This window comes from Lampris incognitus, chromosome 15 (genome assembly GCF_029633865.1).
Source record: "Lampris incognitus isolate fLamInc1 chromosome 15, fLamInc1.hap2, whole genome shotgun sequence".
In the NCBI taxonomy this organism is placed as follows: domain Eukaryota; kingdom Metazoa; phylum Chordata; class Actinopteri; order Lampriformes; family Lampridae; genus Lampris; species Lampris incognitus.
In genome coordinates, this window is record NC_079225.1 from 23,227,447 (window position 1) to 23,252,395 (window position 24,949).

The window sequence follows — 24,949 nt, forward strand, 5'->3', positions numbered from 1 at the left end:
CCACCGGTGTGTGGATATTCCCTGAAGCCCATGAACCAGCCCTCAGCCATGGGTTAAATAGTGCTACTGCCTAGTGGATACCTCGGGAGAGGGATAGGCTACAGGAGTAAACCCCTACAGAAAATCAATGTCTACAGTGCTGTTGTTTTTTGTTTTTCTTGCCCTTTTGTATCCATTTAAGTGGGCGAGTACTGCTGGCGTCATGTGTGGCTGCCACTTCTCCCTGTCGTAGCCCCCCTTCCCATCCACCCATGTATGTTTGTGTTATGTTTATCTGTTGTCTTGTTTCACCGCCGTTTACTGTAAAGCGACTTTGAGTGTTAGAAAAGCGCTATGCAGGGTCTGAAATTAACACTTGCCACCTGCCAAATGCGAGTAGATTTTCTGATTGGCGAGTAACTCTCAGAAGCCTACCCGCTACATGGCGAGTATCAAAAAAAGTGAAATCCAACCACTTAATCCCCCCCCCCATCTCTCTCGCTCTCTCTCCTTAGCAACAACAATAACAGAAATTAACCAATCAAAGTGCATTAGAATGTTGCTAGACACATGTTTAGGACTGTGCATGCCATTGGCAAGAAGGCGAGACCACTCTCCGACTTCGAATGGATGTGCGGGTAAGTGAATTTAGTTGTCATCTCAAAATATCCTTATACAGCATAAACAAAGTGCTGGCTGTAGCTAACGTTAGCCAGTTAGCACTAGTATGTAGGGTTGCCAACTGTCCCGTATTAGCCGGGACACCCCATATTTAGATCAAAAGTGGTCCGTTCCGTATGGAACGACATTTGTCCCATATCTGAATGATTTAAAAAATATTTTATATAGATAGACCTTTTTATGACCTATATCACACAAAGTATGCATGCGCATTTTGGCAGCAAAATCACGTGATCACTGTTTACCAACTGTAAAAGAGTCTATAATTGGGTTAAACCTGTCAGTGGCGATTTGGCTAGAGATTTCTGCAACCTGTGTCGTCGGGAGTTTTTGATCAGCCACGGAGAAAAACGACGTGAAACAACATGCCGCCACGCACAAGAGGACTACACAAGCTAAAGGTGCATCTAGCATTAGCAAGTTCTTCGCCACGACTACTACTGAAAATGACAAAGATGCTGTGTGCAAGATTTCATCATACAATTAAACATGGACTGAGCTACAACAGCATGGACTGTAACAATAAGCTTAACAGCAAAACGTGCTCGATAGATTAAGTTATTATTATTATTATCATTATTATTATATGTATGGATATATTTTTAAGAGACATATGTTTACTCTATATCTTTAGCCTACTACAGTATCTTCTGTGTTGAAATGTAAAATCACTTTGGGCTACATTGTTTGTATGAAAAGTTCTATACAAATCAAGTTTATCATTATTATTATTACATAAGGCTCTGGGCTACCTATACAAAGTGTCATGTAGGCTGTTACTCTGGTAATTTTTTCTTGATTACCTCCGCCCTCCCGTCCCTCCTTTCCCGTTTTCCTGTGATAGAATGTTGGTAACCCTACTAGTATGTGACACCTAGCTTGCACTAACGTTAGTTGTGTGCTAGCTTCAACACCATGAAACAGGTTAAAACTGATTGGCGGTCCAACCTCAACTCAGACACACTCTGGGATCTACTGATGGTGCAGCCGTCATCCCCCGAGATCAGGGAGTATGACCCAACCAGTGCTGTTGATCTGTGGCACCAAGACTGTCAGGAGCAGGAGGCCAGACTTCATGGACGGTGCAAAGAGAGTGGCTGCTGTAGAGTGAGAAGTAGTCTGGGACTAGGGACGGGCATGTGGAGCACTCGAGTAGTTATAATAATACTGCAAATAAAACATGAAATCATACGTGTAACATTTTATCTTTTAACCACTGACTAATTTTACATAAAAATAATTTTGCTTCAGATCTGCTCTTGTCACATTTTTAAAAGCTTTTATTCAACACAATACCTTATTCTCTCACTGATATGTACTGAAAACATGTATGGCACAAAAAAGGCTACCAATTATTTTGACCAGTAAAAAATATGCCTGGCCAGTAGATTTTTTCATCTACCAGTCCCCTTGGCCGGTAAGCAAAAAAGTTAATTTCGGACCCTGGTGCGATGTAAGTTTGATTTAATAATAATAATATAATAAATATAATATTGAAACTCTAGTTAATGGTCACGCCCATATTTGCATATGAAACTGGTCGTTGGTTTCGGTGTTATGCCACTGTATTGTTTATAAGGGTGGGGATAGCTGCAGTCAGTTGAGACTGAAGACGCCACTTAGATGAGCGTCTGTCAATAAATGTTGTATCAGTTGTATCCAGATGAAGTGATTCAATTTTCTTTGATATCTTTTCAATGACAGAAAAAAAAATCCTTGTGGCTCAGACAGAGTACATGATTGTCCATTACCTGTGACTTCTCTATTGTTCAGACTGGGGAGTTTATCAATGGTGACTACTACCAACACTGAGTAATTGTTGTTGAGTCATTCCAGCAAGTTGAACCCGGAAGTGGCTCAGCAACGCAATCAACCATTGATAATATGTGACATTTCGAGGGAGAAGTTAACTCTCGCCGTCGTTTTCACTTCCGCATACATGGGTAAGGTAATCGGGTTAATTTAGACTTGTTGAAACATATCTGATGCTTGTATTCTGTGGCACCATAAAACGCTGTTGTAAAGCTGTGTCCAGCTTTGCTCCCATAGTCAAGATCTCCACAATGAAGCCAGTGAGCAAAATATGACTGATGTCCATGATGGCAAAAACAATGAAAATAACACCCAGTTTGTCGGGAAAAAAAACCCAAAACTGAATTATCTTTTAAGATTATTAATGGAAATGGTTGAAATGATTAAGGGATTGGTAAATTAGCCTGTTTGCCACACAATGTTAGCACTGGATGTAGGAAATTCAGCTCCCTCCCTTTTGTCAGTAGTGCAAACATAATTTCCTCCTGGGGCGGGAAGCTCCAGTTTGACAAGACCTGTATCATGAATAACTGCACTTATTTTGCCCCAGGTCCACTCAGCCACGCATGGCATCATTGCTTTGACTGACTGTCATTTTCAACTCGTTAAGCATATTTAGATTAGAGTTTGAATATCCAAAAACTGGTCAACTTCTCAACGGTAAAAATATTTTCATTGTTCCCCAATATCCTGGTTTAACTTAAGCTGAATTGTGTGAATACAGTAGTTCTTATTAGGCTTACCTAAATCTTAGGCCCTTGGTTCCCACATTCGCCATTTCACTTAAAAGCAATGCTACCAAATGTTGTAGGAAACATGTAATACTGCCGACATAGGAATAAAACTCAATAGAAAAAAAGAATTAAGTAGGGGTGAGAATCTTACAAAATGTAAAATTTAACTGTTGGGATAACTGTTAGTCAATAACTAAATTTCTATATATCTACAGTAGTGTAATTCATTTTTTCCAGTGTCAATCAACATAACCAACACCATCAACTCAAAGACTTATGCAATCAACTTGAAAACAAATTGGTGTCAATATACTGAAAAATGCCAGATGCATGCATTCTTTTAAGACATGCCAAGCTTAAAAATGACAAATGCCAGAAGTGTATTAGTGACACTGTGCTAGGGAGGGTCAACAGTCGGGGCCACAGGGTATGATGAATTCAACAGTATCTTTATCAAAATGCAACACTATGTTATAACATACAGACAAGCTGCTGAGGACAGACAGTAAAGACAAGCCATGCAGTATGAGAAAGGTTATTTGTGAAGCTGCAGAAGACATGGCTTTGAGCATATGCACTTCATGCAAGCATATAAGCCAACTCTTTGTATCTCTCAAATTGACTGGGTCACTGATACTCAATTATAGGTCAATTTCCAAACCACTGCTATCCGTACTTAAAATGAACATATGAAGGGAGTGTCAGTTACATACAATCTATCAAATCATTTTTTGCAATCTCACATTAAATGTAAAGTGAGATTTGAAAGCTATTTATGTGATAGTTTTGTTGACTATAGTCAACAAACCTGGAAATACTAGCCGCTAATTGAGTGTCATTAGACTTGATTGCATCATTATCAAGCAACCACTATAAACTAGAACCTCTTAAAACACTCCCCTGGTTCAAATACACCCCACACAACCACCAAGTCATAACACATGTTTCTTCTATACTTACTGCTGCTTTGGCAAGCTGGTTTGCCTGTTGTCTTTTCAGGTCAGACTTGATTAATCCTGCAGGTTAAAAAAAATACATATCACACACAATGTAGTTTGGCACAGTTAGATGTTGCAAAAGAATATCTCAATTTAAATATGGCAAATTTGAGAAGCAATCCTAAATTTTGACTTTACATGAAGATGTGCAATGATGCAGGCATAAAGGGGGTCTAACAATGTCCTCAGCAAAACAGGTCTAAAGACATCATGGAGGGATAAACTAAAAAAATTGTTTTTTTTTAAAGTTTTGATATACTCTATTGATCCCCCGTAGGGAAATTCATGCTCTGCATTTAACCCATCCTAGATGTGTAGCTAGGAGCCGTGGACAGCCGCCGTGCAGCCCCCGGGGACCAACTCCAGTTCGTCATGCCATGCCTCGGTCAAGGGCACAGACAGGAGTACTAACCATAACATGCATGTCTTTTTGATTTTAATTTATCATGTGGTTTGTTGCTGGCCCACGCATTTAGCTCAACGTATCATTTCTGCCTTGCAAAATAGGTTCATCCCTAAATAAACAGTCCCAGTAAGCCCAACAACATGAATCTCAAGGGCAGGACGAAATTTCAAAATACTGAAAGACAGCCAGATTTAAGAATGGATATGTAGCATAGCGAGAGGGATAGCTGCTTAAAGAGTGGTTACTGACAATAGTGAATGACAATCAATGGAAGTATAAAAACACTATGGAACTATTTAGGGCCTTGACATCTTTGTTATACTGAGATCAGAAACCTGCTTCTGACAATGTCATTTGAAAGAATAATACATTTTATTTGTATAGCGCTTTTCAAAGTACACAGATGCTTTACAAAAGATAAAATAAACATAAAAATAACATACCAAAAACATGCCACACAATATTAACCACACATTAAAAGCAATTCTGAACAGGTGAGTTTTGATTAATGATTTGAACGTGGACAGATCGGTGCAGTCTCTGTTGTGTTTGGGGAGAGAGTTCCAGAGGGAGGGGGCAGCTATGGAGAAGGCTCTGTCACACCAGGTCCTGTGCTTGGTCCTGAGTGATGGAGACAGGAGGTTGGCATTGGAGGAACAAACGCTGCAGGAAGGAGAATGGTAGTGGAGCAGGTCAGTGAGGTAGGAGGGGGCCTGGTTATGGAGGGCTTTGTGAGTGAGGAGAAGGCCTTTAAATTGGATCCATTGTGGGACAGGGAGCCAGTGGAGGTTCTGGAGGACAGGGTTGATGTGGTCACGGGAGCGGGAGTGGCTGAGCAGGCGAGCAGCAGAGTTATGTATGTACTGGAGTTTGTTTAGGGCTTTGGATGATGAGCCGTAGAGAATTCTGTTCCAGTAGTCAATTCCAGATGTGATGAAGGCATGGATGAAAGTTTCGGCAGCAGCGATGGAGAGTGATGGGCAGAGACAAGCTATGCTTTTTAGGTAGAAAAAGGCAGTTCTGGTGATTTGATTGACATGGTGTTCAAAGGAAAAGTTGCTGTTGAAAATGATTCCAAGGTTGCGGCTGTGTGGGGAGGGAAACAGAGTGGAGTTATCGATGGTGAGGTAGACGTTGCGAGTGGTTTTGGTAAGGGATTTGGGACCGATGACGAACATGTCAGATTTGTCACAATTTAGTTTAAGTTGGCTTGGGTCCATGATTTAATTTCAGTGAGAGAGTTGGTCAGCGTGGAGTGAATTGCAGCGGTGATGGATTTAGTGGAGATGTAGAGCTGGATGTCATCGGCGTTGCAGTGGAAGTGGAGACCATGACGACATATGATGTTAGCATGGGGGAGCATTTAAAGAATGAACAGGAGAGGACCAAGCACCAAACCCTGGGGGAAGCCTTGGGACAGAGGCGCGGTGAAGGAGGTGCTGTTGCTGATGCTGATAAACTGTTGTCTGTTTGTGAGATATGACTGTAGCCAGGAGAGGGCAGTACTGGTGATGTTGAGGGAGGATACAAGGCAGGAGAGAAGAATGGTGTGGCCGATGGTATCGAAAGCTGTAGTGAGGTCTAGGATGAGAATGCTGAGGTGGCCAGACTCTGAGGAGAGGAGGTTTTTTGTGACTTTAGGGAGGGTTGTTTTTGTGCTGTGCTGTCAGCGGAAACCAGATTGAAATAGTTCGAACAGGTCGTTGGAAATGAGGTGAGCTTTGAGTTGGGAGGTGACAACAAATTCCAGTATTTTTGACAGAAAGGGGAGATTGGAGATGGGCCTGAAGTTGCCCATGATATCAGGGTTGAGTACAGGTGTTTTGAGGATGGGGGTGATAGCAGCAGGTTTAAGTGTATGGAGGACTGAACCAGAGCTGAAGGAGGAGTTAATGATTTCTGTGATGACTGAGAAGATAGCTGGAAGGACAGTCCTTAACAAGATTGGATGGGATGGGATCCAGAAGACAAGCAGAGCTTCTCATTCCTACCATAAATTTAGACAGCTCCATTGGGGACACGGGAGAACTTTGACAGAGGCTGAATGGTAAAGCGGGGTGGAGAGGATAGAGTCAGTTAGATTGCTGTAATGTCAGCTTTAGTTTAGAAAAATGAAAGGAAAGAGTTGCACTTGTTAACTGTGAAGGAACTAGAAGTATTTTCACTGGGTTTGAGAAGTTTATTGTGGAAAAGAGAGCCTTGGGGTTGGTGGAGCCAGAGTGTATGAGGTGTGAGTAGCAGGTGGACCAGGCTGTGATGAGAGCATCTTTGTATTGTGGATGGTAGTCTCTGTTGGCTTGGAGATGCACTGTTAAACCAGTTTTCTTGGAGAGTCTTTCAAGCTGCCGCTTACGGGATTTCATTTGATGAAGTTCAGGAGTATACCATGGAGCTGAGTGTGTGAATGAGATGGTTTTGATTTTAATAGGGGCCAGCTGATCAAGACCGGACGAGAGTGTGTCATTATAATACTTAACAAGATCGGAGGGATTATAAAACAGCTGGGGAGGGGAGGCAGACATTTCACTGCCAAGAGAGGCAGAAAGAGCTGAGAGGGAGACAGATCTGAGATTTCTGAAGGACATTATGCGTTTGACTTTTGGGATGGGGATAGGCATGTCAATGTTCATGGTGATTGCCAGGTGGTCAGAGATATTGAGGATGAGGCTGGTGAGTCGATGTATTGAGAGACCGGTGGAGCAGGCCAAAACCAAGATGTGAAACCAGCTGTGAGTGGGGAAGTTGTGTGAAGTTGAAGCACAGTAGCAGTTCCAGGAATTCCATGGCAGATTTACAGTCAGTGTCATCAATGTGGATATTAAAATCATCCAGGAGAAGAACAGATGCCGAGATGGCACACAGCTGGGTCAGAAAATTAGAGAAGTCAGAGAGAAAGGGTGGGTTTGGCGGCAAGGTGTTCGAAAGAATGAGCAACAAGAATGGAAATTGTGGTTGTTTTAATGTCCTTCCTGTAAACAGCAGCAACACCACCTCCTCACCACTCAAGATGAGGTTTATTAATATATGTGGGTGTGATCTGGTTTAGTGAGAAATAGTCCAGGGCTTTATGCCAGGTTTCAGTGACGTAGAGGAAATCAAAGGTACTGTCAGTTATAAATTCATTCAGAATGAGGCTTTTGTTATTGAGTGAACGAGTGTTTAATAAAACTAGTTTCAAATTACATTGATTTGTGATAGGTTGTGTGGACCGAGGAAGGGGACGGAGATCGGACCGATTCACATTGTCGTTTGTTGTGGCGACGGTGAGGCTAATGATGTCTGTTGGTTGTATTGTCAGGAATGGGAAGAGGTGGAAGAGCAGTGTGGTCATACCACAGGGGGGAGCCGGTGTGAGCGAAGGATGCGACAGTCATTGTTGTGGACAAAGGGGAAGAAGAGGTTCCAGGAAGCCATGTGTGTGATGTAAATCACGTGTGGAGGACAGAAAGGCGTGCTGCATGTTAATGTATGTACATTAAAGGCTTTAGCTCAACAGCTGGTCAGCAATGGATATGAACAAACACTACACTATAGACATTTTTGCACTGGCTGATCAGTATCCAACTGCTCGACCTCCTCCTCACTCTGCATGGGTTGATAAGCACTGTTCACTGCAGGTTACATTTGTGTTACACTGGCGTGCACTGAATTAAACAAAATATCACTATTTGGGGGAGGGTGGGGTGTATGGGGGCTGTATTTGACGGGAGTAGTCTTTGTTTGATAGTCCTGTTGTTGTTTCACTTTGGATTTCTCATTCTCGTGTAAATATGGGTTAGATGACAGTTCTTACAAGGAAATAAAATGAGCATCCAGTAGATCATCATCTCAGACATTACACACTTTCTGTATTAAACAGTGATTATCACTATGACTGTGACTATGCAGGGAAGAATGGCTTTAGGTTTGAAGTGCATATGTCTGCCTATGAGCCTATTAGATTCCGCATTGCAGCTGACTTTCAAACAGTATTGCAAATTCCAAAAAAAAAACCAAAACAAAAACAAACTTGGTTGAAACTTTAATAATTAACCCCACTTTCCAATGTGGAAAAACATTTCACAATAAAGCATAACCTTTGTGACTGAATACATTACAGAGAAGGAATTAAAGTCCTTTACTCCTGAAGATTGGTATGTAACTTTAGTTCAGTTAATTCAAAACATTTGCTTCAAAGGTAATTTTTTACAGTAAAAACAAAAAAAAGGTAATTTACCGAATATGTATTTTCCCTCATAGAACAATTCTGAGAATTGTAGAAAAGCCCTAATGACCACAATGTGGGATTGACTCAGATCTTTAAATGCCGAATAAGTTACAAATAAAAGTGCTTCACCCAAATCTAGTGGGAGCTGACCTTTGTCAATAAAGAAACCTCATTACTGGAAGTGTCTCAGAAAGAAATGAGGTCTTCTGTGCTGTTCATGCAAATTGAGTTTACTGCTTCAGTGGGCAATGCATTTTAAAGAAGTTACATATTGCTCATAAACCCCTAAATGGAGCATGCACTAGACCATAAGTGTCTCTTGAACTAATTAAGCCATTTGTTGAGGTTCCAAGTGGGGGAAAAGAAAGTGTGACTTCCTTGTAGCTGGGAAGAAAGACAGCGCTACGCAAGACATTTCCATTACTCGAATGGACAACAAATTGTTTGGTGTCTACGCAAATTGCTTCCCTCTGTGCTCCCCAAATTTGCTTAAGATTTTGAATGCATTGCTCGATAAAAAACATGTGTGCAGGAAACGTGTGTTTGAAAAGGAAATAATTGTGGTTCCAATTTGTTTTTCCTCGTCTTCGGTTTACAAGAATTCTTTGGTAAATAATCTAAGAAAATCTAAGAAAGGGTATGAATTTACCCATTTTATTGATTTAATCTTTAACCAGGAAGTCCCTTGAGACTGAAATCTCTTTTCTGAGGGAGACCTGAAAAACCATGCAAGACCATGAACTGCTCTAAAGCCTTGGCACCGGTTTCAAACTGATACATGTAACTTGTTTAACATAAATTAGGTCTTTATTGATATTGTATAAAATGCTGAGTATCTATCACATACATCAAAAGTTACAATAGTCAGACTCTCAATCAAGAGGTTTTGTGCAGTCTGAATGATTACATTCAACCCTGAGATCATCTTTTTTTTTTTTTGGATTCCCCCCCCCCATTTTTTTTCTCCCCAATTGTACCCGGCCAATTACCCCCCTTCCAACCCATCCCGGTCACTGCTCCACCGCCTCTGCCGACCCGGGGAGGGCTGCAGACTACCACATGCCTCCTCCAATACATGTGGAGTCATCAGCCATTTCTTTTCACCTGACAGTGAGGAGTTTCGCCAGGGAGATGTAGCACATGGGAGGATCACGCTATTCCCCCCAGTTCTCCCTGCCCCCTGAACAGGTGCCCCGGCCAACCAGAGGAGGCCCTAGTGCAGCAACCAGGACACATACCCACATCCGGCTTCCCACCTGCAGACACAACCAATCGTGTTTGTAGGGACGCCCGACCAAGCTGGAGGTAACACAGGAATTCAAACTGGTGACCCCCGTGTTGGTAGGTAATGTAATACACCGCTACGCTACCCAGACGCCCGAATATCTATCACAGTGGTGGCTAACCATGTGCCATGGAGAGCCATGTGTATGCAGGTTTTCATTCCAACCCAACTCCACACCAGGTGATTTCACTGAGACATTCTTCCTCTTTGGTGGAAGGGTTGCTAATCAGTGAAATCCTCTGGTGTGGAGTCTGGCTGCAATGAAAACCTGCATACACATAGATCTCCATGGCACATGGTTAGCTACCCCTGATCTATCATATACACCAAAAGTTACAGTAGTCAAACTTGTCAATCAAGAGGTTTTGGGCAGGTCTGAATGATAACATTCAACCCTGAGACAATCTTTAAAATTACACAGTAACACATGAAGATGAAAAGTTACTTCACGCATTTCATTGATTTTTATTATTATTTCGGAATTTGAGATTTTCCAAGAAGTACGTAACTAACTCATAATACAAACACGCACAAAGCAGTAGCCATTTATGTGTAAGGCAGGTGAATTTGACAAGATGTAAAAGGTTACTCACATACTGTAGGATGACACAGATAGATAGATAGATAGATAGATAGATAGATAGATAGATAGATAGATAGATAGATAGATAGATAGATAGATAGATAGATAGATAGATAGATAGATAAGAACAAAGTCACAAAATGACAATCACTAATCGTAAAAATGTAAATGAGATGAAAGGCCCTACCTGTGATTATTGTGCCGATTAGGAGAAATACACAGAGGAAGATGTTTCCGGCAAGCGTTCCAAAATTGTCAATAATCTTCCCCTGGCAAATAGTGAATATGATCCCAAACACCTGCGCATACAGATAAGGGTCAAAACAAATAAAACAAATGTATTAAAACACACACACACGGACAAAGCACAGGATGAATGCTTCATGAATACACCATCCACGATGCTTAAATAAAAGCACTTCGATACTTATTAAGAATAGGGGTGACAGAGCCTTTGCAGTGGCTGCTCCTGATCTCTGGAACAATCTCCCAGTACACGTAAGATCTGCTCAGACCCTAGAGACTTTTAAATCTTTGTTAAAGACCTACCTCTTCTCGCTGGCATTCAATTCAAGTTGAGCTTGACAATGTCATTTTAATTGTGCAAATATACTTTTGTTTATATTTTATATTCTTTATTTTATTATGTTTTCTTTACTTATATTTTTATATTCATGTGTCACTTATTTTATATTGTATTTTAAGCTTGTGCAGCACTTTGGTTCAACTGTGGTTGTTTTAAATGTGCTATGTAAATAAACTTGACTTATTTCATTATTCAATTTTTTGTGCACATTCTACAAATACATGCATGCTAATAAAATTATCTATCTATCTATCTATCTATCTATCTATCTATCTATCTATCTATCTATCTATCTATGCATAAACATTCCTTCTTATGCAATCTTGTGTGGTGATTTGCTGGGCTGTGCTGTCAGACTGGCAACAGCTGTGAGGATGTTCCCACATACTCACCTGTGCTGAGCAGTTGAGAAGCCCGGAGGAGGTGCCCTCTGACTCTGGGTATGTCAGCTCCACCGCAAACTCAAACCCCAAAGGTAGGTAGCCTGTCATAAAGAACCTACACACATGTACACATACAGAAGACAGACACACACAGCAGAAATAATACATCCTTCAGTGCACTAAACACTACATGAGCGCATTTTTATTTTATTGATTTTATTGAAATACGAATTTTCCATGTTCTCTATGGAAAGATATTAAGGGGAACATTATTATTAAAAATGCTTTTTTCCCCCACCATTAAAGTTGAACTTTTGAGTGTGCATTTTTTAAATTTCTCCCATTTTCAACCCAACTGGGCATGCCCATTTCCCTCAACACCTAAGCGCCCATTGCTGCACAAACTCTTCATCAGTTCAGGAAGCTGTTGAGTACCATGTGCGTCCTCTGTTATGTGCGGAGACGTCACACACCCCTTTTTACCCCAGCTGTTTTGCAGTAACATGACAATGTAACGGAACGGAACCACCCACAGCTGTACAGACATGTCACCACCTGTAGGAGTCGCTAAATGCAATGGTGAGACACATTAGCCCTACAAGCTCCCCACTCGAGAACATTGCCAATTATGTACCCTGCCAGGCCTGACCAAGCCGGCGGCATCATCAGAGCTCAGACAGTGAACCAGTGAGATGGCAGCAAAGTAGTCTGCTGCACCACCCAAACGCCCACTTTTGCCGTGTTGGGATTCCAATACTGCAGAATGGAATTTTTATTTGTATGAAGGCCCTGGTGGCTTTAGGTTAATGGTGTGTCTTGTCAGAGCAGCACTCCTCCTCCAGATTCTCTGCCAAGGTGCGTTTAATTTTGGGTTCTGGACAATCTGTTGTACTCGTGTCTATTCTAATTTTATGTGCACAAATTGTGAAATTTGCTGACATTGTGAAATAAAGCCTACAGTGTTGAAATTTGCACAGTGGTGTAATGACCATTTCTTCCTTCAGACAAGTTCTTCTCTCAATAGAGTACAAAGTTGATTTCAGAAGAGCATAAAAAAATCCAGTCTCAGATCCTGCAGATAGATTACCTCCTGCGTGGCACGGGAAGTGCTGATATGAAGAAGAGAGCCAGAAAGTAGACGAAGAAGAAGAAGACAAAGAAGAAGATATAATATACAAGCATTTAGGCAATGGTTTAAGCTAGATTTCCCCATGATTTGTATCGGATCATATTTTTTTCTCCCCTCAAATATCCGATCCAGCATTCTGGGCCAGTATCGACCCAATACCGATGCTGTGGCTCAGATCGGAAAATCCCTAGCTACGAGCATTTACAAAAAGACATCAAGCAAGAATTCCTCTTGCCAAGCGAACCCTGTTTTTAACATATTGATGATTTTGTACTTTAAATATTCAAAAGTTGTTGCTTTGGTATGGTTTATTTGTAGGTAATGGCCCCTAGACGAATTTCGGGGTAACTAGTTCAAAGTCACAGTCAATGTTATGAAAAAATTTCAAAAACTTACAATAACTTTGAAAGGAGAGATTCAATTTACTTCACATTGACACTAAAATGTTCAAATTTCTGTTTTGAAGACATCCCTATTCATTGCTATAGTCAAAATTAAGACCTTTTCAATTGTTGCACAGTTTACTGACCTCAATGCACCCACGAAAAAACAATTTCAGTGAATGAATGAATGAAAATAGAAACTACACAGCACTTTTTGATCACCAGGCCTTGTGGAGGGCAAAGAGAGTTCAGGATGACAGCCCATCTGGACGGACACCAAGTGATATTTTGTACATATCATGCTGATCGTAAACCTAATACTTACATCCCAGCTTCAACACACACACACACACACACACACACATTGTACATGTACTTTTACTACAGGCGTTACCTGGGGACAAAGGCTTTGTACACTGGGGAAAAGAAGGTAACTACAGTATAAAAAGCAAACATCCTTTAATTTAATAATTTAAGCACCAGGAATCCCACCACAGGCTTGAGGCTTGCTGAAGCTACTTAAGCAGCCATTAGCAAATCAGCTTTTTGTGTGTTATCTTTGTTGATGATGCTGATGGGTCACCTGGATATTCTATGCTGTTTGGCATGCATGCATGCATGCATCATGCCCATGCATGCCAACATACATAATGTACCATACATGCATGCATGTACATATGCATACAAGCATGGTACATCATGTAGTTGGGTTTTTGCACAGAGGATGAATGCATCTGTCGCACCAGTCTGGACAACTGAGGTATTTTAAGATGTGCTTATGGGATTCCATAGCAACACAATGGTGTGAAATCAAAAAAGCACTTTCACTGGACGTGTTAATGGACATATAAGTACTGTACAGTGAACTTTATAGATCCTTTTCAGTGATGACAGTGGTGTTTAGGGTACTCATACGTCACTTATCATCTTTAAAGGTAGGTTTTATCACCATAAACAGAAGTTATACATATCGATATTTATGGATTCAGAACATTAGGTCAGTCTAAACAAAAGCGGCATCTGTGTGTGTGTGTGTGTGTGTGTGTGTGTGTGTGTGTGCGCGCGCTTTGGTGTTTGCATGTCTTTTCCGGATGCATATCAAGCCAAAGTTGACCACTAGACAAACACGACTGTAAATCATTGTCCTAAAAGTCAATAAAAAGAGATTTCATTTGGATATGACCTCTGAAATAAACAAACCCGAAATTAATGGCAAGAAAAGGAATGTACTGAAATACGTTATGTAAACCAAATCCTCAGGTTTAACTTTAAACACACACCCACCTCAGGTGGAAAACACACTGGTACTAAGACACCTGGCGAGAACATAACTTAAGTCTTTTGCAGTAGATTTTGTAGTTTGTCATTGGAACATAACGTGACATTGTAGTCAGAGCTAAGAAAAAAAACAACGTGTCCATTAAAGTAGACACCTTTCTGAAAGTGAATTGGAAAACTTGAATTTAATTGCAGTACTTACAGATTATAATCTATAAATACTGTAATTGAGTTGAACAATGATAATTATCATCATTTATTTATGGCCTTGAAATGCAATGTAGTACATCAAAATAATGATATAAATAATCATAATATAAATGGTGTCCATCCATTCATCCATTATCCAAACTGCTTATCCTACTCTCAGAGTCGTGGGGATGCTGGAGCCTATCCCAGCAGTAAAATATAAATCAATGAAACATAATAATAATAATAATAATAATAAATACCCAAGCATTCCAGCAGTGATGAAGACCACCCAGAGGTGTCCCAGACTGAGTGTGACGGCGTAAATGATCATCCCCACCAGAGACATGGAGTAGACCGCAAGGGTGGTTTGTCTGGAAAACCCCAAAACACACAACAGCAAGAAACGACATCAGGCAATGTTGCTGGTGAATCATGATTTACTATCTGTGACCATATCAACGGTGAGTTTATGAACAGTTGGGTTATTTAGAGATACATTTGCGAAGAAAATAAATGACATTGTTACTCCAACCTGTATTTGATAATCATTTCTACAGGGATTATCTTCTTTCATTTAATAGAAAGTCACAATAATAAAAAGTGGTCACAAATCATCATAATCGGATTACAAAAATAATTTACATGAACCTACCAAGTGAAAAACATGTAATGCAGTTTTATATACGTATGTTGAAATGATGGACATCCATGATGATAATTACACAAATCCTACTGTGGTGAATCTAACTGAATAAATCTAGTTAAACTACATAGTCAATACATTTTGGAGGTAAGATACTCCAAAAGTAGCTGAAATGCACTGTATAACTACATATTCAATACATTTTGGAGATAAGATACTCCAAAATTAGCTGAAATGCACTGTATAACTAAATATTCAATACATTTTGGAGACAGACACTCCAAAAGTTACTGAAATGCAGAGTATAACAACATATTCAATACATTTTGGAGATAAGATACTCCAAAATTAGCTGAAATGCACTGTATAACTAAATATTCAATACATTTTGGAGACAGACACTCCAAAAGTTACTGAAATGCAGTGTATAACTAAATATTCAACACACTTTGGAGATAAGACACCAAAAGTTACTGAAATGCACTGTATAACTACATACTCAATACATTTGGTGGTAAGACACTCCAAAAGTTACTGAAACACACTGTATATGAAAATCAGAGTACAGCAGAATTCTAGCAGATTCCTATGAAAATAAAACAACTTGCAATCTTAAAGATTTTTTATCAAACAGCTTCCTTGAAGATTTTTCCATGCATAAAAAGGTTAAGAGAAATGCCTCTAAATGGTCTTTGAATGCAACGTGTGTTGGGAGTAAAGTCAAGTTCCGGCATGTGCACCACAACCATGTGCACATTCCTTAATTCAATGACGAATGTGTGGGAGAGGACAAGCCAGTGGAGTGGGTGGATGGGGGGGGGGCAGTGTGGACAGTATTGCTACACAGCCAGCAGGCCTGTGAGGCAGGACCATAAGGTCAGAGATCAGCGTTAGAGCAGCAAGATGCACCTGGATAAACAGTTTGAGCCCCAACAGCCAACACAACAGCCATCAACTACAAATAATCATCAAACAATTTGTGTCAAGCTGAAAAGGGAAATGAAAGCAAACAGATCCTGCGTAGACTACAACTACAAAGAAATTCAAGACAGTGCTTGCATAGCTGGCGCATGGCAAAATACAGAGAGAGCACTTAAACCATTAACTGCCATTCAGTGATTAAGTTGTGTTTTTTTTTTTCATCTTTTTGCCATCTTTCCCATCATTTCCAATCTTGCTGAATTCTCTATGTCACCCTTAGTGATACATTTCTTTACTGTTGTCTCTTTTTGTTTTCGCCTCGAAATTCCCAAAATTTCAACAGAAAGTGACAGGATCGTGAAGGAGGAAATACAGCCCCTCCTATACTTTTCCATTTGTGCCAGTTGACTTACTTGTAGGTTTTGGTTCGGTCCAACCAGATGCCACAGATTAGGGAACCAAACATGCCAGCAATTACAATTGTGAGGCCTATCCTCCCAGCATTCAACTCTTCACCCTAAAAAGTCATGGAGGAATTCGACAGAGGTTGGTGACCCTAGATAATCTTTCAAAATTAAGAGATTAAAGGCATGGAATAAAGCAGTTTCCTATATGCCAGGGGTGGGCATTCTTATCCAGAAAGGGCCAGTGTGGGTGAAGTTTTTTGTTCTAGCCAAGCAATTACACATCTGTGTCTCCTAATCAAGTTCCTCAGCAAAGACTCTACTGGTTGATTAGTGGGATCAGGTGTGTAACTGCTTGGTTGGAACAAAAACCTTCACACACACTGGCCCTTTCTGGATAAGATTGCCCACCCCTGCATATGCTATCCTACCCCCCCCACACACACACACACACACAGCCCCACCACTACCACATGCACACAAATATTAGAACAGGGGTTGCCAACCAATGGCACGCGGGCCCACCGTGGCACGGGAGGCCGTTAAAATGGGCACGCAGACCAATTCATACTTTTTTTTTAATATAAAAATTCTTCATATAAAATATAGCCTAATTGTGAACTAAAAAAAACAATTTGATTTAAAATAATACTCAAATAATTAATTAGTCTCAAAATACACCATTGTTTTTGAGAGAAAAAGCACACACAAGTGACGTGGTCTATCATCCCCCTCCCTCTTATCTACCTACGAGTGCAGCATTACAGCAGTAGAGACAACATAGTATAGCTAGCTAGCTTTATTTTTTCCTTTATATCAAGAACTGATGGCAGAAGCAAAAAAAAAAAAAAGTAGGTTGTCTAATATTCACCTCTTTCATCTTGGACAAATGAATTTGGATTTATTTCGCAAAAACACCGAGCTGTGCGCACTCTACGCTGTGAAAACGTTGTTTGTTGAACTTCAAGGGTAAAACTTGATTTTGAAACAAGGCATGAGAAAAATGTCAAAGGCTGACAAAGCTGAATCAATCAAGAGGGCAGTGGCCCAGTACGGGAAGCAAAGCAGTGGGTTTACAACCTGATATGCAGCCAAGAACCAAGCTACAGAGGGCAGCTATAAAGTCGTACAATGCATTGCTTAACATGGGAAGCCATTCTCCAATGGAGAGAATATAAAGGAGGCTTTCCTCAACAGTTCACAGGTCATATTTGATGGGTTACCAAACAAAGACACGATTATCAACTGGATCAAGGAAATGCCCATTTCTGAGAGAATTGTAGAGAGGTGCATTATAGACATGGCTGAAAACGTAAGGCACTAGCAAACTCTTGCATTGAAAGATGTGCCAGTATTCATTGTAGCTCTTGACGAGAGTGTGAATGTAAACGACGACCTACGTCTAGCAGTGGTTACCAGATATTGCGACAAGCAAGGGTCGCACTAAATCAGTAAGATTGAATTACATACATTTGCACAAATAATAAAGTGTGTGTGTGTGTGTGTGTGTGTGTGTGTGTGTAGAGTGCAGATCTTTTCATATGTGGAATCTAGATAGAGAGACAAACAGTAGCAGCAACAGCAGCAAATAAATAAGTAAATAGATAAATGCTTATAATGAAAATGAATTGGCACTCAGGTCTGTGATTTTTTTTTTTTTTACTTTGTGAAGTGGCACGGGACATCCAAAAGGTTGCCGGTCCCTGTTTTAGAGGCTACTGCAGATATCAATGAATGAAACAAGAATGAAACGGTACAACATAAACAGGTCTCTCTGGTTGGAAAAGGTGGAATCTGACAAATAAAAATTGACAGTTGGATTATAAAACCCACAGAGTAGAACAATGATAAAACAGGAAAGTTTTAATCTGAGAAAAATAAAACTACAGAAGTTAAATTCCTCTTTAGACCCTTTTGCTGTAAAAAAATTGATGAGTCTTATGCATTAGGTGTCTTAAGGCAGTTGTGAAGTGCTATGTCAATTTAATGTGTACTGCAATGTACAATATACTAGGTGTTGTTTTTATTGTGTGTCAAATTGGATGATGGTGACGCTGTAATGGTTTTATACTAGAACTGAGATGTATTACTATGCTGTAGTGAAAACCAATCCCACCAGCCTTGGCTGTGTGATCATTAAAGAATTTGAATCAAACTGAACTGAATCAAATTGAATTGAACCGTATTGACTGAGTTTAACTTTCTATAAATACTTTATCAGAACCAAGGAGAGGACTTACAGGGTAGTGCTCGATGATCATACGGTTGAGAAGGGTGCCAACAGCGTAGAAACAACCCACGTTGAGTCCTGCAGGAATGAAACACTTTGTAAATAAAGTCTACACATCATAAATAACAAACCTTACACAGGATTCAGTGCACATTTCATAACATCAGGGAAATCGTTGGAGTTTCAGCAAACCAAAAATATTCAATAGGGACAAATGCAGCAGAAGGCTGAAGATTTTTTTTTAATCACTCTCAAAATTGAGTTATTGACAAATGGATTAAAAATATGTATAACTACCGTATTTCCCAGACTATGAATTGCACTGGAGTATATATTTCACTCAGCAAAAAATACGTATTGCAAGGAAAAAAACCATAAAAACATATAAGTCGCTTCGGTGTATAAGTCGCATCTATATGGCAGTACAGTATTTTCAATTGAGTCACAAGATTAAACAGAGCTATCTAGTGGCCTTACTTGAAATGCAACGTATTCGCCCGACAAAAGTACACTGTATAAATCACTTTGGAATATAAGTCGTAGGACCAGCCGGACAAGTAAAAAAAACAGAAACTTATAGTCGATTCCTTTTGGGGCCTTCAGTTGTCTCAGTTCCTCACACAAATACATAATATGATCAAATGGTTAGCTATGCCATGTTTCTAGTTGTCAGTAGAGCACATGTGTTGTCGCAGTACTCAGTACCATAGTACAGTAACAAATACAACAGGGAGCTACAGAACAATTACCCATAGTTTTACTGAGCTGAAGTGAGAGAGGAAGATGAAACAATGGCGTGTTATTCACACAAAAAGTAGATGCCTCTTCTGAGATGCAGACAAGTGAGGTAAGAGTCAAATGAACTTCACACAAAGCAACCTCAGCAGTTATCTGGCAACACACACACACACACACACACACACCGATAATAGTTATACGATGAGAATGACTTGAAATGGCATGGCCATGAGAGGTTAAAATGCAGTGGCTTTCTTAAACTGCAAACAGCTGTTAGCTATGGCTCCATTTACCGAGACCGAGAAATGCAGTAGTAATTATGGTAAACAGGCTGTTGCAAAACTCATTTCAAATTCACCCAATTGTTATTTGATTTCATGCAATGTTTGATCTGCGGGGCAAGTGAGCAAAAACATTCTGTCAAACATTGTCAAACCATGAACGAACTTTGAACCCCTTGGGGAAGACAAGATCATCTTCTCATTATCTTTAAATACTTACTTCCAGTTAAATACAGTTTTATCAGATTCCACGATAAGGTAGTAAAACATTATTAAGCTCTGAAAGAGAAATCTCTGTGGGTCTTCTATCTGCAAATTAACAGTTTGTCAATGTATTTATTGGAGAATGATGAGAGACAAGAGGAATGATGATGCGTCAAAGCCTGGGTTTCATAATTTTATGGCTAAAATCAATACTAACAACAGCCCAAAATAAAGTCCTTTATCTTCTCACATCTCAAGGTCCACTCATTTTGGCTATCCTATCTGCTTTGTATGACATGTCCTTTAAACTGTTGACGGTGCAGTGGTTGAAACCAAAGCCCAAACAAGAACACATAGATACCTTTTAAAAACCTTTGCTTACTGATGTACAGTCAAAATATTCATATCTAGAGGGTGTCCGGGTAGCATAGAGGTCTATTCTGTTATCTACCAACACGGGGATCAATGTTTCGAATCTCCCGTGTTACCTCCGGCTTGGTCGGGTGTCCCTACAGACACAATTGGCCGTGTCTGCGTGTAGGAAGCCGGATGTGGGTATGTGTCCTGGTCGCTGCACTAGTGCCTCTTCTGATCAGTCGGGGCACCTGTTTGGGGGGGGGGGCATCGCGTGATCCTTCCATGCGCTATGTCCCCCTGGTGAAACTCCTCACTGTCAGGTGAAAAGAAGCAGCTGGCAACTCCACATGTACCGGAGGAGGCATGTGGTAGTCTGCAGCCCTCCCCGGATCAGCAGAGGGGTGGAGCGACCGGGACGGATCGGAAGAGTGGGGTGATTGGCCAGGTACAATTGGGGAGAAAAAGGGGGGAAAATCCAAAAAAAAATATTCATATCTATTTCTATGACCCTCCTGTCATGGGGTCATCCATTGTCCCAAGAGTCATCTGATATCCATAAACATTTTCTCTAAAACATCAGAGCTAGCACATTATATTCTATTATTCTGTAATTAACGCTATGCAGAACACATGAAGCTGATGAGAAATCGACTGTGAAGAGTGGTGTGAACAAACCATAGGTGATGATGAGGAGAATGAAGGGCTTGTTGCGGAGCAGCCTGAGGATGGAAGCTGTGTAGGAATACTGCTCTGGCGGGATGCTGCGAGCGGTGGCCTGGGCCTGTGTGGGCGGGAGTTCGGGTCGCTCCTGGAAAACTGACATGAACAGAAAAAAAAAAGCATGACATACAGTAACTAAATATACCTAAAATAAACTCAACACACTCATATCTTTAATATAGCAAATACTAACCATGTTACTAAATCAGTTTATGATTCAGGCTTTGGCCCAACCCAGGTTTAAGATAACACTCACTATTGATTGACACTATGATATTTGATCATCTTTAAAAGAGGTATACAAAAAAGAAAAAAGAGGTATAAAAAAGAGGCATACAAAAAAGAAAAGAGGTACAAAAAAGAAAAGAGGTACAAAAATTTAAGGTATAAAAAAGAAAGGTATAATAAAGAAAAAAAAGGAAAGAAATAAAAAGGTTAAAATGAGGTATAAGGGGTGGCTGAGGATGCAGAGGACAGGAAGAGATGGAAACGGATGATCCGCTGTCGCAGCCGAAAGCAGGAGTAGTAGTAGTAGTAGTAGTTTAAAAGAGGTACACAAAACACTGGTAAAATGGCTACAACCATTCTCTGTGGCTGCCCCATGCATCTCCTGTTTATGGACATGAAAATATTTTATCCCACAGCCCAACTTGACTATTTCTGTGTGCCCAACCCAGAACAGCTGCAATGACCTCTTGATGGATGAACACACACACACAAGCACACGTGTTCAATAAATGTATATACGCAGGATGCACTGTTCTACCATGGCTTTCTGAAAAACAAGTGAGCCTGTGCACAATTGCAACCTTTTGGGTGAGCGCTGTGATACGGCACATTTCAAGCTGCCTTTTTCCCTGGATAAGACCACAGAAAATGACTCCGGGACCCATGGGGGGACAAAGCAGTGCAGATGTCTCTGTTTGTGATTATTACCGCTAACATAGTCTGCCCAGGGCCATCAGACCTGCAGAGTTGTGTACTGTAAACAGCCCCTCCTCATCATAACAAATTACCCTGTTCATCGATACGATTGCCTTAACGAGTCTGCGCCAAGAAATATCAATTAAAAAATCCAACTAACTACGAACAAATCAATCAATTTTCAATGCTCTTACTGGAATTCGTGTTAAAAAAAAACAACAAAGAAAGATGTTGGAGCGGATATGGAATGTCAACACTTTTGGAACAACTTCCGCACCCCGGCAGCGGTTGTGGTGTTTCTACTTTTACCATCGATTCCTTTGCTGGAGAGGCAACATCCAAAATTCTTACCACTTTATCTTCGAATGAGCAATTTAGGGTAATCTGTGAGTTGCACAACTTTGTCTGCCCCGATGATTCACAGGCTTGTTCCAGGGCCATGACTCAGGAGTCCCAGATGGCCCTGCCAGCAGGACACCCATCACACACAGCATTTTGTGTGTGTGTGTGTGCATGTGCTGAGATGAATTAGGTGGTTGGAGTGAGCAAGTGCAACATAAAGGCGAAGCCCAACGTTATTCATATCCCTTGAGTGCACAAACTCTATCTGCAAATGAACAAAGGGTGGAAAAAGTCCGCACATTCTACCGTGAATATGTGCATCGAGTCCTTAAAGCTCTGACTACAGAACTGCGGGATATGCAAAAGTAGTGCATGTTTTATCTTTGCACATTATTCGCGTTCAATTTACTGCTAAATTTATGTGCGGTTATAATAAAAACGTCTTGCGATTTGTTGTGATAGGATTTTTAAAAAAAAGTCGGAAAATGTCATAGAAAAAAAAAAACAACCTCAGATTCAAGGACGGACAAACACCCACATGCAACACACTTCCCGATGGTGTCAGCAAGAAGTGTACACTTTGGCTCCTATAAATAGAAGTCTTCCTTGGTTATTTCTCTCCACTCCATTCAGGGAGCGCTGAGGTTCTTGCACTGTTAGGTGCGCCATCGACAGGGAAAGGGACTACAGACAACACAGATGATTATCATCAGAGCTTGTGCAGTGCATGGTACAACTATGGAATGCCTTTACAAGCATCCTTTTGTCTCTCCGAATGCAAAGTGCTTATAAGCCCCACTCCCCTCCCCCCTTACAGGACAATGGTGTTTTTATCCTGTCTTGCTCCTGCATGGCCGTGACCTGGCCCCTCACAAAGAAGTGCCACACACTTATAACATTGGTTTATTACTGTACAGTGGCTAGTCACTTCTACCTCCCCCCCTACAAACACACATGCACGCATGCACATGCACACACACATGCAAACACACATACACACACACAACAAAACCACCACCATGACACAACCAAAACAGAGAATAAAGTCTTAGTTTTTCCACAGCACAAAACTTTGCAATAAAGTTATTTTTATAAAAGCAGAGGCATTGAAAAATTGTAGTTAGAGGAAGTGGGAGTGAATGGTGGAAAACGAGACAGAGACAGAGACAGAGAGAGAGCGAGGGAGAAACAGACAAACAGCGAGGGAGAGACAGAGACAGAGAGAGAAAGTTCAACAGATGTTGAGCCGACACAGAGTCAAAGGCACAACTTTTGATACTCGTGTCCTGTTCATTTCATAACTTTCTGCCAAAGAACAGTAGTAACTGATAACAATATCCCATAGCCCCATCTGAAAATTATGTCCCTAATGAGAGACGGATTATAAAAATCTAACTGACAGACACTCATCACACGAAGACCAAACCAAAATTGTTTGCAGTTTGCTGACAAACCCTGTATTGGATGTCCACTTTCAAAGCGTACCGCATGATGTCACGTCTTGCACAACGATTGCTATTTTTCAATCTCCCGTGAGGGAAGTGTGTGTGTGTGTGTGTGTGTGTGTGTGTGTGTGTGTGTGTGTGTGTGTGTGTGTGTGTGTGTGTGTGTGTGTGTGTGTGTGGGAGCTCTTTTTCATGTTGACTGAATGTAATTTTTGTCCCAGGTTTAGAATGAATTAAATTACTGTACAGCCACCTCTACTTGGACCACTGCACCTGGGGAAAACTGACTTACACAAACACCAGGACAAAACAAACCCGAAACGTAGGACTTGTAAAATATACAGAGTCATGAGGGAAAGAGCAAAATGAAGACGGCTTGAAACAGCATAGTGTCTATGGCAACTTCAGCTGTAGTGTCATTAATTTCCCAGATTTGACTGCTTCTTTTCTACATTATGGTATGAGGACAACAGGTATTCGAGAGTCGCTAAAAATCCAGTTTTATAGTAAAAAAAATGCAATGTGAGGTAAGAAAAAGCCTTTAAAGTAAAAGTCTCACCGATGACAACAAGGATAAAAAGTAAGGTGGCCACTCCTGCGGTGATGTAGAACATGATGCGGATGTGGTGAGCCAGCTCATCCAAATCATCCACGTTAGGCACCAAGATAGGGGGCACCAGGAACCCAATGGCAATGCCCAGCTGTAACACAAGCAAACAAAACATATAGCTTGTCCATGTTAGTCCACTGTAATTAAGTTAATCAGAAATACATCAAGTTAAAAAGGAGTACGCAATTTTTTTTCCATTGAATAAAAAAATCACATTTGCTTAACAAAATCATCATTGCAACTTTTAAAGTTGATTTCCTGTGTCCTTGTTAGCTTGAAACCAAAACTCTGCAAAGCACTATTACTGCACACTGTGAACAGCCCCAGTATAATGAATTAAATATGCATCTGTTATTCTTCTCTTGTTTATGTCAATTAATTTTTTTTTTGCATTGCAGGCATGTACAGTATTATTTGCAGCATTTGCATGAGTTGTAAATATATCTTGAATATTCACTATCTTCAGTAAACCCTCTCTGATATAAAGACCATGC

At 40.6% G+C, this 24,949-nt stretch overlaps 1 protein-coding gene across 2 annotated transcripts in view; it reads right to left on the reverse strand.

Annotated features, from left to right (window-relative positions):
- flvcr2b (FLVCR heme transporter 2b) overlaps positions 1-24,949 on the reverse strand; it is a 32,598-nt gene that overhangs the window by 3,059 nt on the left and 4,590 nt on the right. Inside the window, exons 2-9 of one of the 2 annotated variants that reach the window (XM_056294560.1) lie at positions 24,405-24,546; positions 21,090-21,230; positions 18,845-18,912; positions 16,614-16,717; positions 14,897-15,007; positions 11,664-11,769; positions 10,873-10,984; positions 4,167-4,222 (exon numbers count right to left, since the gene is read on the reverse strand). In XM_056294560.1, coding sequence (XP_056150535.1) covers positions 4,167-4,222; positions 10,873-10,984; positions 11,664-11,769; positions 14,897-15,007; positions 16,614-16,717; positions 18,845-18,912; positions 21,090-21,230; positions 24,405-24,546 — 840 coding nt within the window. Of the gene's footprint in view, positions 1-4,166; positions 4,223-10,590; positions 10,699-10,872; positions 10,985-11,663; positions 11,770-14,896; positions 15,008-16,613; positions 16,718-18,844; positions 18,913-21,089; positions 21,231-24,404; positions 24,547-24,949 lie in introns of those variants that run through there. The other variant, XM_056294561.1, reaches the window with a different exon arrangement.